This window comes from Prionailurus viverrinus, chromosome X, assembly GCF_022837055.1.
Source record: "Prionailurus viverrinus isolate Anna chromosome X, UM_Priviv_1.0, whole genome shotgun sequence".
Taxonomy (NCBI): Eukaryota; Metazoa; Chordata; class Mammalia; order Carnivora; family Felidae; genus Prionailurus; species Prionailurus viverrinus.
Genome location: NC_062579.1, coordinates 100914031 through 100933423, shown reverse-complemented (window position 1 = coordinate 100933423; position 19393 = coordinate 100914031). Strand labels below are relative to the sequence as shown.

At 40.6% G+C, this 19393-nt stretch overlaps 1 protein-coding gene across 1 annotated transcript in view; it reads left to right on the top strand.

Annotated features, from left to right (window-relative positions):
• The first annotated feature begins 317 nt into the window (after nt 1-317).
• The window catches only part of LOC125157061 (fibrous sheath-interacting protein 2-like), a 77548-nt gene continuing 58472 nt past the window's right edge, over nt 318-19393 (top strand). The window contains 8 exon segments of the mRNA XM_047843291.1: nt 318-499; nt 901-1026; nt 3543-3704; nt 4409-4498; nt 4867-5006; nt 6354-6495; nt 7188-7298; nt 7719-7808. Of these exon segments, the coding sequence (XP_047699247.1) occupies nt 401-499; nt 901-1026; nt 3543-3704; nt 4409-4498; nt 4867-5006; nt 6354-6495; nt 7188-7298; nt 7719-7808 (960 nt within the window). The 5' untranslated portion in view covers nt 318-400.

Here is a 19393-nt window from a genome sequence, read left to right as displayed (position 1 = left end):
CATTCTGATTTAGTTTAAATGAGGGGGTTGCTTTCAGAGAGAAACGTAATCTCCACCATGCCCTGTTACACCAGACTTCTGAACCACTCCCAAACGCTGAGGCTCTTAAACCTGCGCATGCGCCAAAAGTTGGGGCAGCAGAGCGAGTAGTGAGTGGTCCCGCTCCTCTTCCCCCCCCCCCCCGACCCGCCGAGGGCTATGCCAGTTGGGGAGGACAATGCTGCCGCGTGGGACGCAACACAGTGAGGGGCGTGGCCTGGAGGACGTATTACCCTAGCGACCACCACCGTGGCGGCGCAGACTTGATCTAATCGTAGAGCGGGAAAGGTGTGAGTGAAGAGGTGAAACGAAGAGGGCTTGCTGCCCCAGCCCCCAGCACCCTGGGGGCTGACGGGCGGCCATGGATCTGTATCTCAGCAACTGCTATAAGGCTGCCGAAGCCTCCACCACTAAGGCGGCCGCCAGCAGCCTAGCTGCCGCCAGAGAGCAGTGCGGCACCGTGAGTGGCTGCTAGTGCGGGGTAGTCGTCGTCCTCCTAGCTCCTGGGCGGAGTCTTGGGTCGGCGGGCGGACGGAAGGGGCGGAGACCTCAGCGGAGCGAGCGGGGGAAAGGGGCGGGTGCCTGAAGACTCAGCTTCAGGCTCCCAGGCGGGGCAGCCCGTAGTGGGGAGTGCTGCCTGTGGCCGCGACAAGCGTTGGGTGGGGTCCAGAGAGATGGCTGGCAACTCGTGGAAGCTGGGAGGTTTTCCGGGGCGTCAGCAGAGCGGGCTCTTTCAACCCTGAGTGGATGGTTCTTTGGTTTATGTGGAAGTATTAGCCCATTGAAATGTGTGTGAGTAGATTGATCTAAACTAAAAGAATAGGTCTTAAAAAAAAAAGACTTTCTCATTGTATTTGACAGGGCTCACAAAAAGAACCCATTCCAGAGGTCGGAGCAGCTAATCTATTTGATCTTCCTCTTGGGGTCAAGCTGCCTGTTATCCCAGGAAGCAACAATGTATTCTACACTACAAATATAAGTGAAAAGGTAAACTGAGTTTTAATAGTGCTTAAGTGATTTTCTTTATTCTTTTTAACTTGCTATTAAGCTTGAAATACTTGCTATGATTTTGCTTTGAGTCAACTTTAATTTCACACACAAAGTGAAGGTAAAAGAGTTCAAATGTGTAGTGTCTGAACTTCACTTTAATGATGGAAGGACCCATGATATACCTCAGCCACCAGTTCATCCTTAGTTCCAAACCAAAGCCTGCGCTCCCAAAGGTCGGGGTCTTTTCTGCCTACCTAAACATATCATGCTAATTCTTACTTCCGTGCCTTTGTCCATCTGGCTCCTGCAACCTGCCATGCACTTTTCTCCCCTCCTTCTTGACCTTCAATTTGAGCCGTCTTTTAAGAGCTACCCTAAGAAGCCTTTTCACAAGTGTCACAACACAGAGCTAAGCTTTCCTTAGAATTTACATACCATTGGTCTGCACTATCTTAGTTATCACTGAATCAGCACTTTTAGTGATTCAGTGTTACACATTTTAAGTCCTCTGCCTCTGTCCTTAATTTAGGCCAAGCCTGAAGGAGGTTCAGAACTTTCTAGCTGAGGGTGTGCTTTCATCACAATAGCAAAAGGTTTTACAGGAATAATCCTGACATCCTTATTCTTGCACTGTCTAGTATGTCATCAAGGATGAGTAGGGGCTTCTTGGTATTTCAGATACTTTTCTAATATATAGGATTTTTTTAGGTTTTACTGGTAGAAAACAACAGAGTTTCTATTTTGAAAACGCATAATGTTCTACTAAATATATGTCAATCTCACAGAAATTGACTGAGTCACACTCCCACAAATTAGCTTTCCTAAAACATACTCAAACCCTATTTCACTACTAGTAGTAACATTCCATTTTAGTTTATAACTGTAGCCCTATCTGTTGGTTTTTTTCCTCAGTTATCTTCTATTTGCTATATTTCTATACTGTTCCTGCTGTTCACTTGTTAGCTACTTATTATTTCCAGGGTTTTTTCCTATACTCAATTACACTGATTATCTCTGTATTATATTGATTACCCCCAAATATATGCATTTAATCATGATCAAGCACTGCATTCAACTCCCCCGAAGACTAACTTTGTGGGATCTTTGTCTTTTAACAGGATCTCCTCAAGAAAGTAAGACTTTATATTTACACCATTAGGTGTTTTTTTTTTAACTCATTTTACCCTCATCACCACCTTATAAGGTGAAGCTATGATTTATCTAAGGTCACAGGTAGATAGTAGCAGAGTTCAGACCAGAACCACCATCTCCTGACTCAGGGCACAGTTCTTCACCTGACGTTTCAGCTTCCTCAACTGCAGACCACTTAAGCACATCACTACAGAAACAGGGAATTTAAAGGTCTTTCATGTTTTTTTGAAAGCAAATGGAAGGCAAAATTATAGTATCCAACTGTCTTGTTTTCACTCAGATTAAAATGTAACAATGTAACCTACATATCTTTAGCTATGCACTAATCCAAACCTGACAAGTGATCCTATACTTCAACATTTTGATACCAAACTTATTCTCAAGTAATTTGTTTATAAATTAATTTGCTTATTAGTATACTAAGATAGCAACTGTTCACAAACTCCTTAAGTTGCCTTTGTTGTTAATAGTAAAAACTTTGCCAATTAACTTAGACATTCTGCTTTCAAGAAAAGATAACCTGTTAAAAGAACAATTTCCATACTTTTAAAATTTTTCCCTGTGACCTCCCACTGGCAGGTAGTGATGTTATAATAGATTCTTCAGTTCAGGGAAACCAATCATTTTAATTGACAATAGAAAACTTAACCCTGGCTTCAACAAATGGATTTGTTTCTTTCTTGATAGGTCAGTAGCCCAGGGTTGGTCAACATATGTCTGTTACCAACAAAAGTCAACATCTAAAAGAAGAAGCTATAACCAATCTGCTAATTGCAGCATTGTTTCAACTGCCATCAACTGCTGATCATTTCTTTTCTAGGAAAGATGTGGGCTTCTTATCTAGTCCCACTGTAAATTAAATCATTGCCCAGAAGGATGTCTTTCTTTGCCTTTTTAAGGAAACATTGGTAGTCAGTGAATCCAGTTTCCTGATATAGGTCCCTTAAGAAAGACAAGAGGCTAGCACAATCAAGCAGTCAGAAACTTACAAAGGAAGCTTTTAAATCTAAAAAGAGAGCTAGAACTCTATCATTCCCCTCTTGTCTTACCCCCTGCCCACATATGAAGCATCCTACCTGCCTTGCAGGAACTCTTAGGGCGACACATCACTGTTCATTAATTGGACAGAGGTTGAGGCTCTCACCTACCTCCAGCCTAAAGACAGCTTTGGTAGAGAAGAGAGAAAGAGAAAGGCAGCGAGATTAACCTAAATCAACCCCCTGTCCACATTCCCTCACTTCAGGTTCTGCTTGCATGCTTTATTTTCACTGAACAACCTAGTCAGTTCAACAAATTGAGGTTTAACAGTGCAATTTCATCCATTTTACATATGTAATACTTTTGAATCTGTGTGTTTGCAGCTTTACCAGCCTTCTTACGACTTTAACCTGACTGATCCTTATTGCCGACTTTTGGAAACCAGCTATAGAAGTCTGCATGATCCACATTTAAAAGCATACTATAAGCAAAAAGATATCCTAAAGAGATTAAAGAAGGGCAGCTACATCACCAACAATAATAAAGTAGGTTGAAGCCTACTTCCTTTTAATTAGCAGAAGTCTAGGGACTTGATAGACACTTGGTTCTGTTCTTCACTAGGAGCTTGTATCAACTTTGGATAGACAGTAAAGAATATTTATTAGAGAATTCAATTACTCAGTATTTGGATTTCCAAATAAGACTACTTGTTCCTACTTGACCTTTTTTCTTTGATAACAGCAAAAGACAAGCACCAAATGATTCAAATATGTAAAGACATCCATACACACATATTTATTTGTGTATTTTCTCCCAGCTGTATTGTAGTGCCTTTCCTCTTGTTCTAAAAGTAATAATGGCACAGTATACCTATCAAGGAATATTTCATATACCTTTTGAGAAGACTAGAGACAAAAACCTAGCAGAAAACAGCATAATGAAATAAATTGGGGGGAGGATATTAAATGTCATTATTATACTGGTTTTAATAACAAATTCATTGGGAATAATAAATTTCTGATTATGATGTGAACCATATTATTGAAATAATATTATTTAGATAGATATTTCCTGGTGATACAGCAGTTTTAGACACCACTTTCCAAATTACTACCAAAATGTGCTGTTATTACCCTTGATCCCAAAATTGTTACTAAAATGAATGTTCTTATGACACTTTTCTCTGTAAAGCTTTATGACTGTCACAATTTTCTGTTTATACATTTGGTTTTCGGTTTTGTTTTTATAGGTCATATGTACTTTGAAAGAATTGAATAAGTACAGGCAGTATCTGACTACTTTAAAATTAGACTTTGAAAGAAACTATATAAAAGAACAAGTAATTTAATACTTAAATTTATTTTATTTGGGGCCTGTAAAGATAGTTTTTATGTAGGATTTAGGAGAAAGGTTTGGTCCTCTGCAGAATATCTACTTATAATAGCCTGACCTAAAATTATTAAGGTAACAAATCAAATAAGATCTCTAGAGATCTATAAGAAATAAAGATGAGACTTTTGCCTTTAATTTACAGAGAGAAATTTTCACTTATCTTGAATGGAGCCACATTAGACTGAAATGCAGGTTAACAGAATTAACCATTTTTAAAGTACAGGAGGTTTACTAAGCCCTAAACTCAAGAAGGCATACCAAAGGACAGGTTTATTTCCAGCCAGTATAAAGACCTTAATTTTTTCTCTCTCTCAGAAAATCATTGAAAAACAAGTAAATAAATTGAATGAAACCAAGAGACCCTATGACAGTTATGGAAACGCACAATTCCAAGAATGGCTGTTACAGGAAGGTACACACACAACTCCAGACCAAGAGCTGGTAATAAAACACAGGTACGACTGAAGTTAATGCATATTTCATGGACATACTATAGACCCCAGGAAGTTGTAAAACTACTAGAAATCATTGAAAGCAGGATGAAAAAAAAGTATTAGACACTATTTAACCCCCTATAGTTTTCAACATGGAGAGAAAGGAAAAGGAGATTAAGTGGTAACAGGTTTTGGGAACCCTGGTGCCAAGGCTTGGGAGGAGAGTTTCTTCCTGAGAAACTGTAGCCACCAGAAACCCAAGAGGTGGGCAAAACTGATATTTGAAGAAATCTAAAGTACAAATCCCTAAGCCTGGGAAACCCATGTCCATAGTAGCAGAGAGAGAGATGTGTTCAGCATGTTTCTAAGTTACATTTAAGGAAAGTACTGCAGGGTCAAAAAGGGAAAGTTCCTATAACTTCAGCTGATGCTAATACAAACAGGTGTTGTTCCCCCACCAACCGTGTGTGTTCATTCAGCTATTACCCACACATGTGCACTATTACCATTCAGCGGCCAAACCCATGCCCTAGGAGGCAGAGATGAGTTCTAGTTCTTTCTCTTTGTCCTTTACCAGGGGTGAGGGCCAGTCACCCTTCCCTTGCCTCTTAAATTCCATGGATTCGTGTCATGATATGCTAGAATACGTGCTGATCTACCAAAGTCCCAGACTGGTAATCTGCAGATCTCTCTGTACATGGAAGGTCATTCAAGGACTTGGAAATTACAGAGAGACCAGTAACCACTTATTTTTTTTGTAATTTTTTAAAGTTTTTTTGTTTGTTTGTTTGTTTGTTTGTTTAGAACATACAAGTGGAGGGGCAGAGAGAGAGAGTGAGAGAGAGAGGGAGAGAGAATCCCAACCAGGCTCCATGCTCAGCATGGAGCCCAACACAGGGCTCGATCTCACAACCTCGAGATCATGACCTGAGCCAAAATCAAGATTTGGACACTTAACCAACTGAGCCACCCAGGCACCCTTTACCCACTTATTTTTAAAGGAAATTCAAATTGACTTATGTTTTGAAGTTAGTCTTTAAGCTGATTTCAGCTGCCTTTGGAAATTCATGTTCCTCAAACTGCTGAGCTATAAATAATCTCTGTGTAAAATGTTTTTAATCACTCTGTTGCATATTTTGCCATTGTCCCAGCCACAATAAGAGACTTGTATAACAGAGTCTGGTAAAATTAGTATAGCATGGTGAGTTAGTGGATCAGGTGAGCTTAAAGGTCCCTGAAAAACTCTACATTTCCTGTATTTAAGAAACAAAAACAACCCAGAAGGTGGTTTGGGAATATCAAAATAGATAATATCATCATAAGGGAAACACCCAATTTACTTTAACTTATATTTGCACTTTTACTTAGATATTTAGATACGATTAGTAAGGAATTAGACAAGGTTGAGCACACGGCAGAAAAGCAGAGCACATTCCGGATGAAGGAAGAAGAACTACAACATCAGGACCACATTAGAAGAAAACTTAGTCTCGGTAGGCAAATTGAAGAGGTGAGGAAAACCAAATTTTAAACATTGAAGGGGAAATTTCATATGTTTGTTTCATTGGTAAACATTTTTTAGCAATCCCACCATATTACCTGAAGCTATTCCAGGTCTAAAAAATAAACCACTATTAAAAATAACAATAATTTAAGGAATAAACCACTGTTTTTTATCAGTTATAATGGACAAGATTTCACTTAACATAGTGAGATTGACACCACAAATTATATATCCATTGCATTTCTAGTCACTTTCTGCTCTGAAAGTTTTAGATATTAACTCTAGTGAAAAATTATCATGCCTGTATTCTCTCAAAGTTCAGACAAGCCTATTTATTTCTCTGTCAAAATATATTTAAGAGCAACCGATTACATATGATATACCCCTTAGTCAATAAGAGAAAACCCTCTTGTCAACATCTTTTTAGACCCATCTTTGGAGCCAGGCTTCTACTTGAATTAAGTTTCCAATAGCAAAATAATTATCTTCCTTTTGCCATTCAATTGCATTCGCCAACATATTCCCAATGAAAAGTGGTAAAAGAAGCCCATTCTAAAGCCAATGTAAGGTTTTTATTATGGTTGACTCGATTTCTGTAAGGCCCTTGACTTGATCTAATTTGCTTATTGACAAAATACAAAAAAAAAAGATAATGAAAGAAAACCCTCTGCTAACTACCATAATATCGTGCTCCTTAGGGATGGAAGACAAAAGAAATGCTTCTTCTAACCAAGATTGGAGAAGAAGTAAAAAGAGAAGCCCGAATTGAGGAACAACATCATAAACTCTGGGAGGAAGCCCACCGGAAGGTAGAGTGAGCTTTTACCAGTAACTTGGGCTATTTGAGAAAAAGCTTTTGCCAATTTTGATAATTAAAGTGTGAATTATCAAAAGTGGCCTAAAATCATGAGGATAGCTATTGATGGAGAGACCCAGTCTGGTCTGAACCTGGACTTCAAGGGTTGGTCTGAAATGGGACCAGTGTCCAGAAAGTGGGCAATGAGTTAAATTGGATCTAGTTGTTACAATATATTCTTCATGTTGGACAACAAAAGGAAATTCACCCTTACTGCCTTCCTAGCTTTGTACTCATTGTGACTTCAGAAATCTCAAAATAGGAATGAGGGCACCCTTCAAGTAGACCATCATATTTGAAATATCTGTTTTGCATTTCCAGTGGCAAGTTGCTGTTCAATTTTTAAATGTTAAATGTATTTTTTAATATTTAGAAACAAGCACTTCTAGAGAAAAAAATCGCTTATCATTTACAAAAAATGCAAAAGGATGACCTTAAGAGAGAAGGACCAGGGGGAAGTATAAATTAAAACAAAGGACAAGACAAAAGAGAAGGTGAGAGAGAAACAATAAATGATAAAGTCGCTAAGTAGAAGATGCATATCTATATATTAAATATGGTGGCTTTATAAAAAAAAATCTCTATGTGCTTATACAGAGAGGTCACAGGCCCCTTGCAAAGGGAAATCCTAGAAGCCCACACTACCTGTGCCAAGCACTATGCAAGGCACCTCCTAGTTACAGCTCAAGTTGTAAAGAATCTACATACACACACAATATTATTATATATATAAAAAATTCAACGCTTCTATAAAGTGATTCAGTAGACAACACTGCCCACACTACAGGTTTAAAAAGGAGCCAGTAAAAGGAGACAGTATAAAAAAATACAACAAAGAAGGAGAAAGATACATATATATATATATATATATATATATATATAGACAGAGAGACAGAGACAGACAGAGAAAAGGAGCAGTAAATGAAAACATTACCAAAAAAGAGAGAGAAACAAAGAGGGAGACAAAAATATTTTTATTTATTTTTTAAATGTTTATTATTTTTTAGAGAGAGATGCAGAGCATGAGCAGGGGGAGGGGCAGAGAGAGGGGGAGACCCAGAATATCAAGCAGGCTCCAGACTCTGAGCCGTCAGCACAGAGCCTGACGTGGGGCTCAAACCTGCAAATTGCGAGATCATGACCTGAGCCAAAGTCAAGCATTTAACCGACTGAGCCATCCAGGCGCCCCAAGAAAAATATTTATAAAAATGGAAGAAAACATTTCAACTCAGGACCAGTAAGATTATACAAAACAGTAAGAGAGCAAACTAGTAAGAGAAAGAGAGGGGGAAAAAGGATTTTTCATTTCCAATTTTTATTTTTTTAGGTTTTTTTAAAGGAGACAAAAGAAGAGATATTTAAAATATACCAAGCACAAAACAGGAATAGATAAAAAGTAAGAACCAAAGGTTAAAAAGGAAGAGGCAGTAAGAAAAAATGGTACAAAAAGAAAAAAATGAAATGAAGAAGAGAAGGAAAGAATAAATAGGAGAGAAAAAGAAAGAAAACTGAACAAAATAAACCAGTAAGAAAACACACACACACACACACACACACACACACACTAGATGAGGTGGGTGGGAGGAAAACAAAAGCAAAGAAACAAAACAAAAAGACTAGAAGGAGAAAGACAAACAGGCAAAGAAAAAAGAGTGAAAGAAAGAAGAAACAGATATACAGGGGGAAAATACAGGACAAAGAGGGAGAAAGGAAGATGGAGAGGAAAGAAGTTTAAAAAGGATAATTCAGTGGGACGAAGCAGAATAAAAATAGAGTGAGAGACACAGAGTCTCTTACAGAGACAAAGGAGTTTGACACAGAGAGTCTAGTGAGAGACAAAGGAGTTTGAGTCATCTAAAAAAGTCAGTTCAGAGGCGCCTGCCTGGCTCAGTCGGTAGAGCACATGATTTGATCTTGGGGTCGTAAGTTCAAGCCCCACGTTGGGCATAGAGCTTACTTAAAATTTTTTTTTTAAAGAAGTTGGGGTGCCTGATTGGCTCAATTGGTTAAGCCTCCAACTCTTGATTTCAGGTCAGGTCATGATCTCATGGTTTCATGAGTTCTAGCCCCACGTCAGGCTTTGTGCTGGTGGTGTGGAACCACCATTTAAATATTTTAAAATAAATAATAAGTCAATTTAAAAATACATTAAAATTAGGGGCTGGGAGCTCAGTCGGTTTAGCGTCTGACTCTTGATCACAGCTCAGGTGATGATCTCACGGTTTGTGAGATAAAATAAACTTTAAAAAAATTTTTTTAAATACTTTAAAATTAGATGGATGGATCAATCAATTCATATATACTTAAATACATACATTCATATACAATTAATTCATATATCCTTACATAAATTCATATACAGATACATAGAACTGATTTTTTAAAATATTTTTAATGCTTATTTTTGAGAGAGAGAGAACAAATGGGGAAGGGGCAAGAGAGAGAAGGAGACACAGAATATGAAGCAGGCTCCAGGCTCTGAGCTGTCAGCACAGGGCCTGATGTGGGGCTCAAACTCACAAACCTCGAGATCATGACCTGAGCCGAAGTCAGACACTTAACTGACTGAGCCACCCAGGTTTCCCAATAGAACTGATTTTTAAAAAGAGAAGCCAGTAATAAAGACAGGACACAAAATAGAGGGAAAAGGGAAGAATAATTTAAAGTAGTGAATATAATGAGAGTAAAACAAATAGGGGACTGAGGCGGGGTGGGGTTAAGAGAAGGAAGGGACAGGAAGTAAATATGTCTATTAAAAGGGAAGAGTCTGGGAAAAGGAGTAACAAAGAGTGTGAACATGAAAGACAGCATGAGGATGCTGAAAAGGAGAAGCTAGTGAGAAAATTAAGTACAATCATGGACAGGAGGAGGAAATCAAGGTCTAAAAAGAAGAAATTAGTTAACAAATACAGTAAAATAAAATAGATACAGAGATACATAGATATAGAAAAGACTGGACTTTAAAAGTACAGTCCACAAAAAAAAGGAGTGTAAGAAAAGATAAATAGGAAGACATTATAGGAAGCAGTTATGACAGCTTAAGATGGGAGGAAAAGATGGGAGGGAAGGAAAAGGAAAGCAAAGAATTTTGAAAGGGATGAGGCTAGGAAACTTGGTAAAAAAAAAACAAGATATAAGAGTAAGAGACACAGGAGTTTAAAAGCAGAAGCTACAGTGAAAATAAGTACAATTGAGGAAGGCAGGGAGAGGGAAAAATGTAAAAAGACGTCACTTAAAATAGAGTAAAATAAAGATAGGTAAACTGATGAGACAGTTCAGCAGTAGTGGGGGGGATGGATGGATGGACAGACAGACAGGATTTCAAATAGAAAAAACCAGTAGTAAGACTGGACAAAAAGAAAACAAAAGGAGAGAGAAGGAAAGAAGTTGTTATAAGGAGCCACTAAAAAGAGAAAGGAAGGGAGGGAGCAAGAAAAAGGAAAGAAGGAAGTAAAGTTTGTATAGGGTGAGTCAGTAGGGAAAAGTTATTTGCAAGAGACAGATGTGAGAATATCAAGGAAGACCAGTAAAATAATCAAGTACAGAGGTGCCTGGGTGGCTCAGTGGGTTAAGCATCTGACTTTTGATTTCGGCTAAGGTCATTATCTCGAGGTTTGTGAGTTCGAGCCCTGCATTGGGCTCTGCACTGACAGTGTAGAGCCTGCTTGGGATTTTCTCTCTTTCTCTCTCTGCCCTTCCCCCACTTGCACTGTCTCTGTCTCTCAGAGATTAATTAATTATTAAATTAATAAATTAATTTTAAAAAATTAAGTACAATTGTGTAGTGTGCAAGAGATTTAAAAAGTAGAAGACAGTAAAAGAAAGAATGTAAAATAAAGATACAGGGGATTGATAGCCAGATAGATGGCCAGCCAGCTAGGCAGGTGAATAGGTAGAAAGACCTGATTTTAAATAGGAGGAAGCAGCAGTGAAGACAGGACAAAGATGTATAAAGAAAGAGGGGAAAGGGGAAAAAAGTTTAAAAAGAGGAGTAGTAAAAAGAGAGTAGAAGAATGGCAGGAAGAAAAGAAAAAGAGGAAAGAGGGGGAAGGAGAAAGAAAAGAGGAATGAACACAGGAAGGTGGGAAAACCAAATGAAGGAACACAGACGGGAAATAGAGAGTGAGTGCATGAGTGGTTGGGTGGAGATAACAAAGGAAATAGGAGGAAGGAAGAAAGAAATGAGGGAAGGAAGGATGAAAAGGCAGGAGGGGAAAGGAAGGAAAGAAAAGAAAGAAAAAGAGGCAGTAAAAGAAATGGAGTGAGTAAAGATCTGAAGAAAGGGAGGGAAGGCGGAGGAAGTGAAGAATGGAGGGTAGAGAGATCTAAAGAGAAGTCAGGTAAAAATAAACGTGGTTAGATAGATGGAAAGCAGGTATATAGGCAGACAGGATTTTATGAGGAGGGCCTCATACAAAAGACAATATTAAAAGATAACAGGAGAGCGGGCACCTGGGTGGCTCAGTCGGTTAAGCGTCTGACTTCAACTCAGGTCATGATCTCATAGTTCTTGAGTTCAAGCCCCATGCCAGGCCCTGTGCTGACAGATCAGAGCCTGGAGCCTGCTTTGGATTCTGTGTCTCCCTCTCTCTCTGCCCCTCCCCCACTTGTGCTCTGTCTCTCTGTATTTAAAAAATAGATAAATATTTAAAAAAAATTTTTTTAAGATAACAGGAGAGAGTATGAAGGGAAACAAAGTTTATTCATTTTTTAATGTTTTTATTTATTTTTGAAGGAGAGAAACACAGAGCATGAGTGGGGGAGGGGCAGATAGAGAGAGAGAGACACACAGAATCTGAAGCAGGCTCCAGGCTCTGAGCTGTCAGCACAAAGCCCGGAACCCATAAACCATGAGATCATGACCTGAGCCAAAGTCAGATGCTCAACCAACTGAGCTACCTAGGCGCCCTGAAGGGAAAAAAAAAAGTTTACAAGGAGAACTAGTAAAAAAGGAGTATATGAAGAATGGAGGGAAGGAGGGAGTAAAGGAGCAGGAAAAAAGAGAAGAAAGGAAGTGAGGTGGGGATATGAGGAGAGAGGGAAGGCAGAGAAGTAGGGGTGGGGACGGAGGGAGGGAAGGAGGAGAGAAGGCAGGGGTGCAGGTTCACCAAAAGAAGGCAAAGCAATCCAGAGGAGGACAGCAAAAGGAATAAGAAAGAGACCTAGAGACAGTTGATGAAGATCTAAAGGTAGAAGGGAGGGAGGCAGTGTGGAGAGGGAGAGAAGGAAGGCAAGAAAGAGAGGAATATTCTAAAATTGGGTGAGACTAGGAAAATACTAAAACAAAAAGAAGAAAGAATATTAGACACAGAGAAGTTGAAAAGGAGGAGCTAGTAAAACATGATGTACAGAGTAGAGGACAGAGAGAAAGAGATCTAACAAAAGTCAGATAAAAATAAAAATAAAGATGGAAGACAGCTAGATGATAGGTAGGTAAACGGTAGATAGATAATAAAAGGTAGAGGACACCAGAGGAGAATATGTGAAAAAGGTAGAATGAGAGAGAAAGAGAGGAGAGAAGAAAAGGAAAAAGGTCTGGAAGTGGAACCAGTGCAAAGTGAATAAAGGAAGAATGGGAAGAAGGAAGGAATGAAGGAAGGGGTAAAAAGGTAAGAGGGAGGTAGTGCAGGGAAAATGGGGGCAGTGGGAAGGAGGGAGGGAGAAATGAAGACAGGAAGGACAGAGGGTGGGGATGAGGATAGAGATACGAAAGGAATGTAGCAAAGAGAAGGGAGGGAGGGTGAAAGGAAGGAAGACAGAGCAGAAGTAGGAAATAAGGGAAAAAAGACAAGTTTATGAGCAATGAGTCAGTAGGGGAAAGTGTTAAAGGAGAGAGGGAGACAATGGGAGGGGGAGGAGCCAATAAGTAAAGCAAGTGCATTGTGAATGATGGGGGATTTACAAAGTAGTAGTCAAGTGTATGTCAACTATACTTCAATAAAACACATAAACGTCAATAAAATACAATGTAATAAATATGGATAGATATCTAGGTAGGTAAATGGATGGGTGGGTAGGTGGGTGGATGGATAGATGGGATATACATTGATAGAAAGATAGATACCTAGATAGATAAAACTGATTAGAAAAAGGAGAAACCAATAAAAAGAGTACATAAAAGAGTTAGAAAGGGAAAGAAAAGAAATGGAAAACTTTTTGGACATGGGCCAGTAAATAGAGAGTAAAAGAAAGAGAGAAGATGGATGGACGGGATAAGATAGAATAGGGCAGGGGAAGATAGGATAGAGGAGGATAAAATAGGATGAGGCAAAATAGGATATAGGATAAGTTAGGGCAGGATAGGATAGGATAGGATAGGATAGGATAGGGCAGGATAGGATAGGGCAGGATAGGATAGGGTAAGATAGGATAGGGCAGGATAGGATAGGATAGGATAGGGCAGGATAGGATAGGATAGGATAGGATAGGATAGGATAGGGTAGGATAGGATAGGGCAGGATAGGATAGGATAGGATAGGGCAGGATAGGATAGGATAGGATAGGATAGGATAGGATAGGGCAGGATAGGATAGGATAGGATAGGATAGGATAGGATAGGATAGGGCAGGATAGGATAGGGTAGGATAGGATAGGGTAGGATAGGATAGGGCAGGATAGGATAGGGCAGGATAGGATAGGGCAGGATAGGATAGGGCAGGATAGGATAGGGTAGGATAGGATAGGGTAGGATAGGATAGGGCAGGATAGGATAGGGCAGGATAGGATAGGGCAGGATAGGATAGGATAGGATAGGATAGGATAGGATAGGATAGGGCAGGATAGGATAGGGCAGGATAGGATAGGGCAGGATAGGATAGGATAGGATAGGATAGGATAGGGCAGGATAGGATAGGGTAGGATAGGATAGGGCAGGATAGGATACGATAGGACAGGGCAGGATAAGATAGGGCAGGATAAGATAGGAGAGGAGAGGAGAGGAGAGGAGAGGGCAGGATAAGATAGGGTAGGATAGGATAGGATAGGATAGGATAGGATAGGATAGGGCAGGATAGGATAGGGTAGGATAGGATAGGGCAGGATAGGATAGGATAGGGCAGGATAGGATAGGATAGGATAGGGCAGGATAGGATAGGATAGGATAGGGCAGGATAGGATAGGGTAGGATAGGATAGGGTAGGATAGGATAGGGCAGGATAGGATAGGATAGGATAGGATAGGGCAGGATAGGATAGGATAGGGCAGGATAGGATAGGGTAGGATAGGATAGGGCAGGATAGGATAGGATAGGATAGGGCAGGATAGGATAGGGCAGGATAGGATAGGATAGGATAGGGTAGGATAGGATAGGGTAGGATAGGATAGGGCAGGATAGGATAGGATAGGATAGGGCAGGATAGGATAGGGTAGGATAGGATAGGGTAGGATAGGGTAGGGTAGGATAGGATAGGGCAGGATAGGATAGGATAGGGCAGGATAGGATAGGATAGGATAGGATAGGGCAGGATAGGATAGGATAGGGCAGGATAGGATAGGATAGGATAGGATAGGATAGGGCAGGATAGGATAGGGTAGGATAGGATAGGGTAGGATAGGATAGGGCAGGATAGGATAGGATAGGATAGGGCAGGATAGGATAGGGCAGGATAGGATAGGATAGGATAGGGTAGGATAGGATAGGGTAGGATAGGATAGGGCAGGATAGGATAGGATAGGATAGGGCAGGATAGGATAGGGTAGGATAGGATAGGGTAGGATAGGGTAGGGTAGGATAGGATAGGGCAGGATAGGATAGGATAGGGCAGGATAGGATAGGATAGGATAGGATAGGATAGGGCAGGATAGGATAGGATAGGGCAGGATAGGATAGGATAGGATAGGATAGGATAGGGCAGGATAGGATAGGGTAGGATAGGATAGGATAGGATAGGATAGGATAGGGCAGGATAGGATAGGATAGGATAGGATAGGATAGGATAGGGCAGGATAGGATAGGGTAGGATAGGATAGGGTAGGATAGGATAGGGCAGGATAGGATAGGATAGGATAGGATAGGATAGGATAGGATAGGGTAGGATAGGATAGGGCAGGATAGGATAGGATAGGATAGGATAGGATAGGATAGGATAGGGCAGGATAGGATAGGATAGGATAGGATAGGATAGGATAGGATAGGGCAGGATAGGGCAGGATAGGATAGGGCAGGATAGGATAGGGCAGGATAGGATAGGGCAGGATAGGATAGGGCAGGATAGGATAGGGCAGGATAGGATAGGACAGGGCAGGAGAGGAGAGGAGAGGAGAGGAGAGGAGAGGAGAGGAGAGGGCAGGATAAGATAGGGTAGGATAGGATAGGATAGGATAGGATAGGATAGGGCAGGATAGGACAGGGCAGGATAAGATAGGGCAAGACAGGATAGATAGAGCAGGATAGGAGGATGGGCAGGATAGGATAGGGCAGGGAAGAGGAGGGAAAGGAAGCAGAAGGGAGAAGGAAAAGGAATAGAGAGAAAAGAAGTTTTAAAAGGAGAACAAAATAAAGGGATTTTTTTAAAAAATGATAGAGGAAATATGTGCAAGAGAAAGTTTTTAAAGGATGAGCCAGTAAGAATAGACAATGTGAGAGGAAAGAAAGAATGAAAGTTTATGAAAGGAGAGTCAGTAAGAAAAGCTCATAATTTAGTCCAGTGAAGCAATGAGGTGGTAACACCTGCCTCTGGGATAAAAAAAAAAAAATCACTTCAGCAGCTATATTGCTTCCTCCATCTTTAACGGTTAGCTTCTAATTACTAGGAAGTTTCAGGTAGGCATCTTTTTTAAATGTTTATTTATTTTTGAGAGAAAGACCAAGCAGGGGAGGGTCTAAGAGAGAGAGGGAGTGAGAGAATCCCAAATAGGTGGTGCACTCTCAGCATGGAGCCTGACGTAGGGTTCGAACTCATGAACCTTATGATCATGACTTGAGGCGGAATCAAGAGTCGAATGCTAGGGATGCTTGGGTGGCTCAGTCAGTTGGGTGTCCAACTCTTAATTTCAGCTCAGGTCATGATCTTACAGTTCCGTGAATTCGAGCCCCACATCAGGCTCTGTGATGACAGGGCAGAGCCTGCTTGGGATTCTGTCTCCCTCTCTGTTCCTCCCCTGCTTGCTCACTCTCTCAAAAATAAACTTTAAAAAAATCTCATAAAGAACGAGTCTAATGCTTAACCAACTGAGCAACTGAGGCACCCCTAAGGTAGGCATCTTAAACAGTGGCCACCTCAAATGGTTTTTAAAAAGGAAAATATTTTTAAAAATATGTTCACAATATCACATAGGTGACAGGAGAATGAAGAGATCTATTTCACATACGAAATAGACTTATACCACTATAATAAGGCCATCATCTTCTATCACATAGACACAAAGGGATGCATATCTTAAAGCTCTAGTGAAAATGCAATCAGCACACATAGTTTGGAATCCTTTTGTCTATCTGAATGATTAGAAACAGTAACTGTAGTCATCTCTTTCACAGCTGAGGTATATGTGTACTGTCACTTGCCCCTGCCAAGCTCTGAGGCACAGCCAAGGAAGATCATGAGCACTCTCACAGCATCTCCAGCATAGTTGTTTGTGCTGTCATGCATCCCCACACAGAGAAAAGGCCATGTTCTCACTGGGCAAGATGGAGGGATGGAGTTTTTTCCCTTCTCCCAGAAGACAACTCTGCCCAAGTATAGCTTTAACTACACAGGATAATACTGTAAAAGGGATTGCCTTGCCTCCCCATCACATCTGTCTTCTGGTTTCTCAACCTTGCCACTATTGACATTTTGGGATGGATAATTCTTTGTTGTGGGGGCTGTCCTTTGCATTGTAGAATGTTTAGCAGCATCCCAGGCCTCCACCCCCTAGATGCCAGGAGTGACCCTCCTCTGCCACATTTGTAACAATCACAATGTCTCCAGACATTTCCAAATGTCCACTAAGGGAAAAAATTGCCTCCCATTGAGAACCACTACTTATCCTCTGCAGTTCCTCCTTACAGCCCCATATGTATATTAGCATATAGCTCTCCTTTTATTGGGCATGAAAGAATAAATAGAATCTATCTTGGATAACTGTCATGTACACTATTAAAAACAAATATTTTCTTGTGTTTCTTTAAGCTCCTTCCCCAGAGATAAAGAAAACAAGTGATAGTACCAGTGGCCAGAAATTACACCAAGGACAAAAACGTAATTGAAATTATTTGATTAGAAGTACTAAACTAGTAATTTGTAGAAAGATGGGATTTGGTACTGACCGCATCTGCTTACAATGCAGATAAATCCTCTATCCTATGTTATAAATGATGGATTTTGAGTAATATTTGCCAACAGTGCTACAGCCTCTCTTGCTTTCTGGATTAGACTCCCTAATTACTCACTCAGTTCATGTCACTGCCACCACATGCCCGTGAGCAGGACCGCGCATATTTTGCAGCTGACAAGTCTGCAAGCCCAGTTGAGAGCCCTGCTTCTCCATGGCCCCTGATCCTGATCTCATTTCTGTATTTTTCCATTACCAACAAGATCCCAAGGCATTGTTTTTTAACCTGTTCCCCACTGGCTCCTACCGCTACTACTGCCAGTCTTCACTCAGCAAGCAGTTCTGCCTCCTAGGGAAGCTTTTCCCTGCATCTCATTTGTTTCATTCACCTGGAGAGTCATCCTTGCAGATTGCTGACTGGAGGTGCTACTGATGTTTCTGAAGCCAGCAGCCCTAGGGACCTAGTGAGGACCGAGACTCCAACCAACACTCTTTCTCAAAACCCTGCCCTTCCTTAGACTTTGGAATTTTCAGGCCTGAAGTAACTTCTGTCACTTCACTGGAAATGGAAATATTTTATTCTGCCACTTATTTTTCCTCAGCAGTGGGGCATGCCCTCAGTGTTGCCCACTCTTATTCCCCTGTTCCTTTTAGAACAGCCTGACGGAGTAGCAGTTGTTGTCATTCTCAAATTTCAACCTATTTCTTGAATAGGCTTCTCTAATACATATATGGCTAGCACATTTTGCCAGTGCCTTCCTTCCTTTTGCTTTTGGGCTCAGTCATTGATTTTTCTAACATATTGCCTTTGTGGGGCCCCCATAATGGCCCTGAATTTCATGTAGCCTCCCCCATCTTTCTGCTTCTTTGCAAAAGATGATGTCCAAATGTCTGGGGTAAGAGGTGTGGCTAATGTTCTTATTTCTCTATGTGGCAGCAATATGGGCATCACCTAAACAACTTATTAGAAATGCAGATTCTCAGGCTTTACCCTGGACCTACCAAATTGGAATCTACATTTTCACAAGATCCCCGTGCTTTATATGCACATTGACGCTTGGGGAACAGTGGCATCTGTGACCTCATGGAGGTGAAATAAAGCCATGGTGCTTAGATGAAATGTCTTCTGCCTCTGGTCTCCAGAGAGAGAGATGTCCTCATCTCTTCTGACATAGTGCTTGACCTGTTGACATTCACAGTGGAAGTCAGCCACCAGGGCAGTGACTCATGGTTCGGTCTCACTGAACGTAGAGCCCTCTGGCTTTCCCATTCCACCTCAATTCTGGCTGGCTGATCCATAACACTCAGGGTGGGGCCCTCTCACCTCCACCACAGTGACTGCCCTTGGAAAGCTTCCCAGCCAAGAGTGGCTTAAGAAAGCAAAATCTCAAGGGGAAATAGGAAGAGATTGGTAAACAGGTACAAACTTTTAGCTATAAGATGAATAAAGTCTAAAGGTCTAATGGAAAACATGATGACTATAGTTGATTGCACTGTATATAATTGAAATTTGCTAAGAGAGCAGAACTTAAAATGTTTTCAACAACAACAAAATATAATATGTGAGGTGATGGATGTGTTAATTAAATGGGGGGATCCTTTCACAATATATACATATATCACATCACCATGATGTATACTTTAGCTATCTTACAATTTTGTATGCCAATTATATATGTCACCAAAGCTGAAATTAAAAACAAAGAAAGAGAGGAAAAGAAGGAAGGGAAGGGAAAGGATACCAACGTCAGAGAAAGGCTTGCTCTGCTTGACCATACTATATTATAGTTTGTGGCC